This window comes from Sceloporus occidentalis, unplaced genomic scaffold (assembly GCF_023333645.1).
Source record: "Sceloporus occidentalis isolate IW3139 unplaced genomic scaffold, rSceOcc1.0.p SCAF_5, whole genome shotgun sequence".
NCBI lineage: Eukaryota > Metazoa > Chordata > Lepidosauria > Squamata > Phrynosomatidae > Sceloporus > Sceloporus occidentalis.
The window spans coordinates 118255311-118268873 of record NW_028316985.1 but is presented as its reverse complement, the minus strand read 5'-3'; the positions used below and the strand labels follow the sequence as shown (position 1 = coordinate 118268873).

Sequence of the window (13563 nt, the reverse complement as noted above, 5' to 3'; positions counted from 1 at the left end):
GGCTATGGCTGGCATCTTTATGTGGAAACTCGTACTGTATTCTTTTTTAACTGAGAAGACAGAAGGTGATTTTTTTCCATGTGAGAGCTGATGGCATAGAGATGCATCGAGTGTTGCAGTGAGTGCAATAGAACTGGATAATAGATGGTACTGCTTTCTGCACTGGCAACTGCTTGCTCCCATGTCACTGGGTTGGTGAATCTGCTCTTGGATTTAGACTGAAATTTGAAAGAGGTATCCCAGGTTTTGAGGCTATTTTGGAGGGAGTTCATATATTCCAGCTAGGTCAGAAGCTTGGATAGTGCCTTTAAAGCATTGATTAAAACATGGAATAGATTCACTGTCCCACTAACATTAAAGCTATCAGCTGCTACACACTTTATATTACAAATTTTCACCAGAAGTTGTCTAGTGTATCTTTTCCTGGAAGAGTCATTCCACAGGATAGGCATCATTATATTTAACAAGGTAATATTGCAAATATGCCAATTCTGATGATCGTAAGGTTGGATGGTTGGCGGTTTGAGGCCCAATTGCCACAAGATGGAGTGAATTCCCGTCACTAGCAGTTCGAAAACATGTGAAAGTGCAAATAGATGAATAGTTTGGTGGGAAGGTAACAGCATTCCATGCAGTCATGCTGGCCATATGACCACTGGAGTTGTCTTTGATAATGCTGGCTCCCTCAGCTTAGGCACAGATATGAGCACTGCCCCCTATAGTCAACTACGATTTGACATTCATGTCAAAGGGAAACCTTTACCTTTAATATTGCAAAACTACTTAGCTTTATTTTATATTTTTGTAAACATCTAATGAATAATGACATGCTGTAATCTCAGGGTGAGAATCATGTTGTTTCCCCAGATATTTCTGAATGGCAGCTCCCAGCATTGGCTAGGCTGACTAGGGCTGCTGAGACATGCAGTTAAACATCATCTGGAGGTTTGCATAATTCCCATCTCTGCTGTAATCATTTGGACACTTAAATTAGAGTATGCCGTGTCTCAGCTTCTATACAACCCTTCTTAGAATTAGATATGTAATACATTTGAGCTGCTATTATGTCTATTCTTACCTGGCAGTATGTCTCTTTGTACATTTAAAGTGACACACATGTAAGACAGCATAAGGTTTCCCAAAGCCGACTTCAATTTCACTGGATCCACTGATGCAAGAGATGAAAGTCTGTTGTTATCTGTAGAATCATTGATCCTAAAACAACTACCCACAAGTCTAAAATCACAAATCATCAGAAATCAGAGGAGACAAAAGAATCTTGCAGTTGTGGGTCTAATCACATTGTTGCAAAATTTTGAGTTAAAAAAGGCACAGGTGTGAAAGAGGAAAAAGAAGAGGTGGAGGCTGTGGATAGCACAGGGTTTGTTGAAAACAGATAACATAAAACAAGGACTACATTGTTAATTGATAATGCAGAAAGAAGTGTTTCAATAACATTACTGATACCATTGTAATCCCGTTAAAGAAATTGTGCAAACACAGTGCAAAAGTACCCATGTGCAATAATCTCCTTAAACATTAGGATGTCTTGAATTTTCCTTAAGTGCCTGCTGATTTCACCAGAATGTGTTCCTGGAATCATTATTTCTGCTATTGTTTTGTACTTGAACTATCAATGTTATTAAGGAGTTGGGGAGAAGGAATATGCTTTGACCTATGTGCTTTTATTGAACTGGGTGACTTCAGTCTGATACAAGAAAGCCCCAGACTCCTATCCTGTATGTGGAAAGCTAGCATGTCAGGAAGAAAGAAGCTTAAACTTTTATTCCACAAAATGCTAGCTATCCAGGTGGAGGGACTCCCCCCCACACACACACACACACTTATATGGGGAAGCCTTTATCACATACTATTTTTTAAGTGTATGTGAGAGCATGGAGGGGGAGAGAAAGGCAGAAATCCAGATGACAAGAAGGGAGCATCTGCAGGAGAGGGACAAGGTATTAGGCCTGCATCTACAGTGCACAAATAATCCAGTTTGACACCACTTTTAACTGCCAGGTCTCAATACTATGGGATTTTGAGAACTGTACTTTTGTGAGACATTTGGCTTTCTTGGTGCAACAGCAAATTACAATTCCCAGAATTCCGTAGCATTGAGCTATGGCAGTTAAAGTGTTGTGAAAGTGGATTATTTCTACAATGAGGATGCAGTCCAGGGGATGCATACATTTACAGCCTTATATGCAGAACCCAAAGACTTAAATGCATATTACATGCAAAGTGAGTCAATCAATGTGCATTTATTTATAACTGTGGGACTCTGTTTAGAGTCCAGAAAAATGCAAGCTGTGTATAAATGGAGATCCACTTATAGGCAGCTTTTAAAATGTTACAATTACAAAAACATTATACAGTAAATGAAAACCAAGAATTTATTAAGCATAACAGCAACTTAGATCATCTCCACAAGAGAGAATATGTTTAATTCTCCCAATGACAGAGGTAAAAAGTGCCATCTTCTAACAGTTTAGAAGATCCAGTGAGAGGAAATCAACAGTTTGGACACGTGTGAACCCTGTTCCTATGATAGAAACACATAGATTATATATATAAGAGCTCAGATAATAAGCAATGACGTTTTCAGTCCTATATACATTACATATACATTACACTTATACATTGTTCTATAAGTGACAGCTCTCCTTTTATTCCACTCTGTTAGTCTGAAAAAAAATAGCCTGTACTGTACAGTAAGTCCCACTCCAGGCCTAACTGTAGAGTTGTAGATTGCCCCCAGGTGTGTATGTGGTATCCCTGTGTGTTGTGCTGAACGTACCCTGAAATTCAACATAGTGTGCTACAGAGTGCATGTTATGACATGCAATGTCAGAGTTGGTCTAATAAACCTCAAGGCAATTTGTGCAAGTCATTCTTCTTGCCAGATTCTGCTTCAGGAGCAAACAGCTTGTGGCAGGCAAGTGCCCTAAATTTCAGAATCACATATTTGTGTCATCTTTTGATTGTAGTATGAGGGCTTCATCCACAAGGTCTAATGGAGCTTCTTTCTCTTTCCCTTGAACTGAAACAGGCAATGAAGCTCTGCCAACTCCATCATCCCATCCCATGTCACTCCATCCAAGAGCTGGATATGCCATGCAACTACCACCAGTACTTCCCCATTCTGGGGGCAATTTCACACTACACAGTTGTGGTGGTATATTTCACCATAACTTCAGTGGCTAAATTCTGTGAAATCCTGAGGTCAGTAGTTTTGAGTGGGACTATAGCAATCTAGCAAAGAATTCTGAATGCCCAAACTGCAAATCCCAGGATTCCATGGGATGTTGCCACAGCAGTAAAGGTAAAAATCATACAGCTATAACGATAAAAGATTCCCTGTTATGTCAGCTGTCAATTACTGGGAAATGCCAATAGCAGTATATCATGTTTTATCAGGTGTGGTAGGATAACCAGGACTCACTCTGTGTTAGAAAAGGGGGCTGCACTAACATTTGTTCATAGAACAATTTCTTTAAACTGGGCTCTTTGCCAAAACACACACAGCCATGCAAAACATCCATCCAATCCCTGGGTGTACTGCGACTTAATGGTATGTGTTTGTAGTGGATCTTTTCAATTTATTTTATTACAACAGCAAAATGTGGTCCAAAAGAAGCAATGTATCTCTCTCGGTCTGTTTTTATTTTGAATTTAACTGTATCAGTGCAGTGTAAAACAGAACACTGTATTCCAGCTCAGCCTGATTTCAACTGGATAAACTACTCTGTAATACAAAGAGAGAGGCAAAGGAATAACATTTTAGTCTGATGGTTTGAATTTTGTTCACACCCCAGGCATTGACTTACTGGGTGACTTTCTGATTAACTATAAACTTGGCATGTCAGTCATCCTTCCCCCCCCCCCCCTTCTTTTTTGAAAAATAGTAGCAGTGTTTTAAGTGCCTATAATAAAGGCTGATTTTGGACATTATTTTGGAATCCTCTGAAGCTTCAGGTATTAGTTCTGCCATTTGTTTGGAATTGTTTGTCGCTGTAGGCTATGGTCATATAACCCTTTCCTGGGAATAAGCACCATTGGAACTAACCACTGAGTAGACTCTTTCCTTGCCTCAGGCCAGGAGCATCACTAGTGGTGTGGGGTGTCTGGCCACACTAGATTACACGCTAATAGGGGGGGGGTCACACCATTGACCCCCAAACATCTGCCTTTTGGCAGAAATTGGATGTGGCATTCACCTGCATCCTTTTAAAATGATAGAGTTCAGTGGAAGATATGAGCTGAGTGAGGCAAGGACTAGTGGGAGGAGAAAGGAGAGGCCTCAGGTTTTTTTTTTTAAATTAATTAAAAATATTTTTTTAAAAAAATATTCTTTTTAAATTTTGTTTAAAAAATAATATCTTACCAAATTTTCAGGTTAACCACATGAAACTAGGTACATGTAAATACATTTAGTGTGTGTGTATGATATTGTAATTTAAAGGTATAATTTTAATTTTGCTAATTGTTTATGTCACAAATATTGCCGTTACATTCAGTGACACATGGGAATTATGATTTATGAGTGTGGTGTGGTATGGGGGAAGGTCAATTGGGCGGGGGGGGGGCGATACCAGATGATGCCAACCCTAGTGAATCCACTGTCTTGGGCCTCTTTGTTTAAAATTTGCAACCCTAGTCTTCTTTTTCTAAGCACTCTTTCTTGGTCAGTCTACCAAGAAAACAAAGCTGAGAAGTGCAAGGGCAAATTATTTAATACAAATGCTTAGGCTGCTACCCCAAATATGCATTCTACAATATCATACCCACTGAATTCACTGGGACTTGCTTTTGTGCAAAAAAATACTAATCTGATGTTATATATTGATGCAAGCTTTTCCTCTTCTTTTTATTTTTGATTCCAACAAGCTTTAAATAATCTGTATGCTGCTAAAACCACTACAGAGTGATGACAGAATAAAGAAACAGCACACAGCAGCTACTTCCATTATAAACATAGGCTGCGGTTAACATAAATATTACATTTTGACCCTAATCCCTGCCGCCTTTGGCACAAATGGTATATGAAGAGAGAATCCCCCCCCCCCCCCCCCAGTTTAATGAAATTGTCATGTAATCTTTATAGTACTCCTTCATAATTCTGGGGGCTTTTTTATATGTAATCCTGGAGGCTTGAAAAACAGTGTTCCTCTACAGAATGGAGTCCATGGTGAAGCAGGCAGCTGAATGACGCTTTCAGTGAGAAAGGGAAAGATACTGTGGGATTCTGTGAGTTTTGTGGAGAAATGAACCTTGAATTATCTCTAGGCACATCTAAAGGCTTTAGGCAGGGAGATCACTTTTCACATCGTCAGAGAAAAAGTTTACTGTACTAGAAATTGTAGAAGCTGCTGCAATAGTATTCAGAAAGGTATAACTTAAATGAGATTTGAACTAGCTCTTTGCCACCCTGGTGAATCCTTCTTAGAGTCAAAGGATAAACTGCCTTGGAAACATTTTTAAAGCTATTGCTTTAAAAATCTCTCTGCTTTAGAGATTCCTCAGGCATGAACCTCATGCCAATTCTAGAAATGTGTGGAGTGGGTTATGTGGAAGAAGGTTTTCCCGCAAGTAGTCAGGACCCAAGTCATGAAGGGCTTTAAAGGTTAAAACCAAAACCTTGTATCTTGCCCAGAAACTAATAGGCAGCCAGTGGAGAGATTTTAGGACCGGTGTAACGTGGGCCATTCTAGGTGTGCCTGTAATCAGCCTGGCTGCCATATTTTGATGCAGTCGTTAAATGAAGGGAACCACCTTCAAGTCTCAGTTTAGCCATGAAACATGCTAAATTACTTCCTCTTTTCATTCTTAGTGTAATTTACCTTGCAGGGTTGTTGTGAATATGAAATGTGAACTAATAACAGTAACAATAACATGGTACCCTTACAGTGTACATGGGCAGGAGGATCTCTGAAGCTGAAAAAAGTGTGTCTATGACAGCTTAGTATATTGACCATACTATAATAGCAGTTCTCATGGTAGCCAGCCAGTATATTCCCCAACATAGCCTAGCTGTTCTTGTTAAACATTGACTTAGAAAATAGGTGAGAGAAGGGAGAAGGTCATTCTTACATCCATGAGAAATGCTCATGATAAAATTGTAATTCTAAGGATATAGGCCAGTGATGGTGAACCTTTTACAGACCGAGTGCCTAAACTGCAACTCAGACCCCACTTATTTATTGTAAAGTGCCACGTCCCTCTGGCTTTCTAGTAAGAAACTCTGACAAACTCTGTGCTAGGGCTACAGCGTGTGTGCCCACAGAGAGGGCTCTGAGTGCCACCTCTGGCACGCGTGCCATAGGTTCACCATCACTGATATAGGCTATTAATGCATGCGTAGCAGTTGAGGATCTGCATCTCATTACATAATCTGTGACTCCACTGTGTGATCTACTGAGAGAGAAGTTAACGCCTTTCAGTTAGGCTGGTTTCCTGCCAAAAAGAATGTACCATTTGAATGTATTTTCATCTGGATTTGGAAAATGTTTAGTCCGAAAAAAATCAGTTGGCAGTAGGGGAGATAGCTTGAATGGCATTATCTCTTTGAAGTTTTTTGCACAGCTAAAAACCCGTCTTACCTTTCCCGTTTTGAATCCTCTTCCGGGATGCAGCTGGGTATTATTGCTTGCATTTTGCCACCACTTCCCTCCTAAAACCCGCCTAAAACCCGCCTCCCAGCTGCACTCAGCCAGCCAATTTGCATTGCCAATTTCCGGGGAATTCCCCGGAATCCGAGGAATTTAATTAATTTAGTTCCAGGGATTTTGACTGAATATTCCAGTAAATATTGGGGAATTCCAGGGATTTTGGATTTTGGTAAAACATTCCAGGGAATATCTTCGAGGCTTGTTGATAACACTGGCCGGGAAGCTCCCAACTTTGCAAATTGGCCAGCTGAGCACAGTTGCAAACTGGGATTTAGGCAGGTTTTAGGCCGGAGGCAGCATTGACAGCAAAATGCGAGAGATAATACTCAGTTGTATCCCAGATGATGATTCAAACTGGGAAAGGTGTGCTGGGTTTTTTAGCTGTGCAAAAAACTCCTTTCTCTTCTGTTGCTGATCCATTTTTTAATTAGCCTTGTAATTTGGATCTTTATCTTGAGTTCTTGTTAAACTTGCAATATGTCTATTGGCCTGTATAGTAAACTTTGATTGATCCTTGTGTGCCATAATCAATCATAATTACAGTTGTTGCTTCAATACTATTTCATTTGATTTGTTCTAATGCCTCTCTACAGATCGGAAGAACTACAGAAACGGCAGACAGTATTTTGGACTGTGACTGAAATTTGAATAGAAATCAACATTTCTTTGCCCTTTGTGTGATGCAACAGTATCCAGCTATGAATCAAAAAGATCCATTAGAAGAAGCTGAAGGAAGCTCTGTTCCCTTATGCTTGGTCTGTGGCCAGCCACATCTACCAGAAGAGAACCATGTGTACAGCTACACTGAAGATGTGGATGATGATCTCATTTGCCACATTTGTTTGCAACCTTTGCTTGAACCACTGGACACTCCTTGTGGGCACACCTATTGCACAGTTTGCCTTACAGATTTCTTAGTGGAACAAGACTTCTGCCCCATGGACCGTAAAACTCTGATACTACAGACCTGCAGAAAATCCAGCCTACTGGTGAATAAACTCCTGGATAAGCTCTTGGTTAGCTGTCCTTTCACAGAATTCTGCTCAGATGTTGTGCAGCGCTCTAACCTTGAACAGCATTTTCAAAATGGGTAAGACCTTTTATATGTCTTTTCCATAAAAGCCGAGAATTTCCTCAGGGCCAGCAAAATTCGGTATTTTTATTACTCTGTTCTATAGTAAATAAGTCGTCTGTTACATCTTGTGTGTTCTGAGTGGGTGATGGGCCTCCTACTTAAGCAGTATTAGCACTCTAATAGTCTCTTAACATGGTTGATGCTGCTGGGGTTTTCTGGAAATTGAGGTCTAAAACATCTGAAGGACCAAAGGTAAACATTTTCCTGTAAACATTACAGGAAAAATACAGTCAATCAAGCATGAAAACAAAAGGCCTTATCTTGTAGCATATGGTGTGTCCCTGTCATAATACTCCTTGCTGATAGTTCTAAGTGAAGTATCCATGTGAGGAACAGGTTCCACATGGATGAAACCTGTTTCTCACCAGATAGGTGGCATCAAGCAAAGTTATAAATGTGCAGGGTTGCACTGTAAAATAAAGTGATTAATAAGAAGCAACCGACACTGGATACTGGTCTACCAATGAACAACTGCCAATAAATTGCTAATGTTAAAATGTTTACATTCAAACAGTCATTTTGAACTTTCCAATAAGAAAGTTAGAAAACAATAATAATAGCCAGAGTTTTTTTTTAAAAAAATCAATTTAAAAAAACATGAGTGTTTTTTTAAAGTCATAAGGATTAAACTATAGTTTAAACCAGCCAAACCTGGTAATTTGTACTCAATTTCTGTGGCTCAGGTTGTCTAATCTGTGAAATTATGTTTACTTATCTGTCTAGTTGGCTGAACCGGTCTCAGGATAAATTTAAGGTTTATGCAGCACTTTGAAGGAATTTCTAATGCAGCAAGTACAAGCTAATTTGTTGTGTGCCTAGGGCTTAAATGCATCTTTTGGCTTTTCTCAGATACATAAGTTGACCTCATGTAGCATTGTGTAACTGGTTTAACAGCTACAACAATTTTCTGTCTCCTACCCTGTCTCAATACGCCAAAAGCCTTTTATTGCTGGTTTAGAGAGCAGACCCACGACAACATACAGATTGGTCTCAATATCATTCACCTTTTCTTGCCCAAGGCCTTTTAGCCAACCCCTTTGCAAACCAATTGTAAATTTTGCCAGTACCTTTTTTGCAACGTTGCATCTGCTATGCTGAAATCATTGGAAGAACTCAAGTTTCACCCTGAGGTTATGGGACTTGTTTGAGTAATACTTCCCTGTAATCCAGGTGTGCTGATCACAGCTAATACTTCTTTCCTGCTCTAACTTGCAATGCTGGGGGCGGAGTTGATTTTTAGTATATTTATTTTCATTGGATTTTTTAAAAAAAATATTGTGAGTTGCTTTTGAGAAATTAATCCCAGCCAATTGAAATCAGCCAATAAATAAAATAAACCAATGGCATGCAGAAGCAACTACACAAGGTGGACTTGCTGTTTGACTTCTGGGTTTGGCAGCTATCATTTCAGAGATGGGTGTCTTGTTTCAGCACTTCAGTCCTTCCTGTCCAACCATGTGAAAGATCCAACCATTAGGTACATCAAAAATGTTTAAATAGGTCAGGCAGACCTATCCAACCCAACACTGGCCAGACTGAGACCAGCTTCACTTTAACATCATACCAAATTATCTGAATCCATTTATTAGCATGTTTTCGTCTCCTGCACTCCACTGGTCACATTGTAGACTTTCTACATGGCTGAGGTCTGTGACAATGAAAAGCAGGGATGAAAATAATGATAAAAAAATAATTCCTCAAAATGCTGAAAAACATGTTTTTCAAGGGTTGGGAAAATTCAAAAAGAAGAATTTTGAACTAATGAGAATTCAAAGTTCACCATTTATTTTGGGCAAAATTGACATGTGGTATTTTTGTGCAGAAAACAGGTTTTCTCTACACAGGAAATAACATTTTCTGTGCAGAAAATCGTGTCTCCTGTGCAAAAAAATATGCTGTTTCCTATGCTAAAATATCATATGTGAATGTTGCACATCATAAATTTTGAACTGTGAATGGTCTTTGAAAACTTGAAAGTTTTGAAGACTTTTTCACAGCAAGAAGAACACTGCTAAAATTACTCATTGTGTCCTTGAAGAAGACTGCTAGTCAAAAATAATATTCCTAGAAGATTATCACATGCGGCTTTAAAACTTCAATTATAATTGTAAGATGGTGGCTTAATAGCAATACTTATCACACAACATCACCTCCGACCCATAGCCGATGTGTCTGCAATACATGGTTAGGGTGTCCCTTTTCATTGATGGGGGGAAAGCCATCATAAGCTACCAACTGCATGGCAGTCCCAGTATGTCTCACATGCGAAACCTCATTGCCACTGCGGTTGCGATATTGGCAGTCATGTGGTGTCACAGTCTCCTCCTATCCCTGTCTGGAAGAGAGCATAATGGAGGAAGCAGCCCCAGTTGCATGATATAATAATATATATAATAATAATATATAATAATAGCTATTGACAAACCTGTATGTTTACATATTCTTTGAGATTGTGGCAAGAGCAGGACTTGTGTGATAATGTCTCTAATGTCAGGCAGCTGGGTAGAGTACTCAGGAGTATTCCAGTGAAACCTACATGACTGTTCCAGGGAAACCAACAGAGTTCCTTATGATACTTCCCATATTCCCAGTTGGCTGTTCATTTGGGAATTCTAGTCTTTTACAGGTAAGAGGAACAATAGAGAAATCATGGTTTCTGGACATCTAGATCTGGACAGAGAAGCACTGGAGCCCCAAGTTTGATTTTCTTTTCCAGAACAAGCCACATAGTTATGTTTCCTTTTCCAAGAAGGGGAAATAAGGAAGAATCATGGCAGAGATAGTCTTGCCAAACCTTCACTTGACAAGAAGTCAGGCTTTTGAATATTGTTTGCTATTAAAACAGCAGCCTGCTTGTTTAACGGATTACTAAATGAATCCAAGCACAGTATCACAAAGTGTATCTCTAATAGCATGTATTATAATTTTAAATCTGCCTGTGTTAGCTTGTTTGCCTGGATGGATGTGCCTGCTTCCAGTTTGCCAAAAATCCAATCTAGATCTGATAACCAGCAGCCTGACTGATTCATAGATTCCCACTCCCTCCATCTGCTTGAATCCGTGATTAGATGGCATCACAACTGAGGGCAGTCGACGTTTGAGATATACGTACATTACACTGCCTGCGTAGTTTCCCCCTTTTTTGCCACATCCAGTTCCTTTCCTATTCCCTTTCTCTTATACAGCTCAGCTCATAACCCATCTGCCTCTCTGGCCAGTGATGTAAATGTACCAGCTGCTTCTGAAGAACCACTCTGAAGAGTGCAGGAGGAGGCAGATCTTTTTTCCCGTGTGCCTGGGTGGGTTTTTTGCAGCAGTAACTCACCCACACCAACCATGCTCTGTCTGCTCTCTCTTAAACCTTCATATCTAACCTCCATCTGAGAATCAGAACAAGTAATCCTCTTACAGGTCAATAATTTTTTTTCCAGCACAGCTTCATTTAAGGGATTTGCATTAATTCATAACGTGCTTTCTTGATTGCACTGAAATGGGAAGGCTTGTTTGAAAAAGAAAGGGGTGCTGATATTGGTTGATGTTTATAAAGCTTGAAGTTCTGTGTCCCACCACAGAGAAACAGTGACAGAGAGGGAAAAAAGGGCAAAGAGGAATCCTGGCAGCAGTTTTAAAATCTTGCACTTGAAAAAAAAATGAAAGCTCTCCTGTTGTTGGTCCTACCTTGGCTAAGTCCTGCAAACTACATAGACAGTGTGGGGAATCTGCATTTCCTGTACTCAGAGCTGTGAGTACTCACAGTTGTGATGTTGTGGTGATGTCTCTGTGTCGTGTCTCTGTGTTGTCTTTTTAAAAGAAAATAAGGTGGTGTTGGAAACTACTTCATTGATTCTCTTTGATACATGTCTGTGGATGGATAAACTGATAGATAACTGTGCAAAGCGACAAGCTTGGTGATAGCCCCATGCCTTGTCTCAGAGGCTTGGAACAAGAATGCCTCTTTGTATTTTCCTTTTCTTCAGGGTGCTGGAAACAGCTGAGACAAGCCAGGTACTCTTCCTTCTCTGCTTTCCTTTGCTGAGCTCACAACTGGGATTGGGATCTTTTCCTTTAGAATAGATTCAAGCAGATGAATAGAATGCCCTCTACATAAATGGGTTTCTAGTCGGCACACACACACAGTTGCTTTTCACAATGCATAATTTGTGTAGGAGCATGAAAATATACCTCATATTTATCAACAATCCAGAGGTTCCCGGTAACACTGTTTTATCTGAAAAAGAATCAAGGGACCATCATCTCAGCTGGTGTGTATGTGTATAACCACAGATATGACTGCTGTTTTCCACTGTTTAAAATAAATATATTATTTTAATAGTAATGCTTGTAAATGATTCTCAGTGAGTTAGCTTGTAAATGTCATGATGAACAGAATGCCGATGATGCTTACCAGGGTTTTTGAGTGGCAGTGCATAATCTGTCAAATGTGCTCCGAAGAGAAATGATTAGTGAAGTATGTATGGAACAATACATTACACAAATTTACTCAATGTGTGCACAGTTCATATTTAAAATGGACTAAATTATTGTAATGTGCTTTCAAAGTAGGTGTTCAAGTAATGCTCATTCTATGTTATGTGTATCTGCTGATTTGCCTAGAATGTTGTTACTGAAATGAGTAGTATTTTGAGAAAACAATATATGGCAGCTATTAATATTTTAATCACCTCTTTAAAAATGAGAATCCAATGCTGGGCTTCTCCGAGGCTGATGTAGTCATTTTCAAAAAGAAACTGATTTGAAATGTGTGATGGAAAGATGATGATATTAGCTAAAGAGGATAATTAGGAAGACAGCAGTTAATTCTAAGCAGCAAGATTAAACCAGACCAGATGAACTTTCATCATAAAGACAATGGCATCTGGGACATCCAGTTTCCAGGAAAACAAACTGATTAGATTAATCAGAGCATATGCACAGAAAACTCCTCCTTGTTGCTGTTTCCTAGGGAATTCTGATTCATTTCTGTCACACACAGAGGGAGCTACTATGTACAGTAGCTATTCCATTTCATTTTTTTTTTACTCTCTAACCTACAAACTCTTAACTACAGTTTGATTGCTATTCTTGTTGACACGCTGTTTACCCAATTGGTTTGCTGTTGGATGTGATTTGCCAGTTATCAGCAATGCACAAATCTGTTTAGTGGTATGTATGCTACTCTTCTGGGGTGGAGAAAGGAGAAGGAAGCAAGAACAAAACATCACACAGAACTGCATGTGAATTGGGTCAGAGCAATAAAATTAGGGTATGAAATCAGCACATGTGCACTCCACAGCCATTGCTCTTGTTGAAAAGGAGTCAGTACATCAAAGCTAGAATAGGATACTTTCTTCTTCATGTGGGTTTGGTGCTTCTGCATGCTACCTGATATGGCATAATGGGGCTCAATGACATAAATCCAGAGTGCTGTTTGATGGGGGGGGGGGGGCTCCACAATGTTTATTTTTTCTTTGAAGTGTTTTTTTTTAATTATTCTTGCCTTGCCTTGGACTTTGGCTGGGCCATATATAGAATTAGGGAATCTTAATTATAAGTAACCATAAGGGCCATCTAGACCAACCCCCTGGCATGCAGAAATAAACAACTAAAGCATGCTTGAAAGATGTCCATCCAACCTCTGTTTAAAGACTTCCCTCTGAGGTTTTTATGTACCACCCTCTAAGGCAATCCATTCCACTAAGGATCAGCTATTTCAATTTTTTTAAAAAAAACATTCGTCCTAATGTTTAGGTGGAATCT

At 39.5% G+C, this 13563-nt stretch overlaps 1 protein-coding gene across 3 annotated transcripts in view; it reads left to right on the top strand.

Annotated features, from left to right (window-relative positions):
* Nucleotides 1–13563, top strand: part of LNX1 (ligand of numb-protein X 1) — a 109035-nt gene that overhangs the window by 17687 nt on the left and 77785 nt on the right. For 2 of the 3 annotated variants that reach the window (XM_089525230.1, XM_089525231.1), the window contains exon 2: nt 7265–7761. In XM_089525230.1, the coding sequence (XP_089381356.1) occupies nt 7352–7761 (410 nt within the window). In that variant the 5' untranslated portion in view covers nt 7265–7351. Of the gene's footprint in view, nt 1–7264; nt 7762–11061; nt 11549–13563 lie in introns of those variants that run through there. The other variant, XM_089525233.1, reaches the window with a different exon arrangement.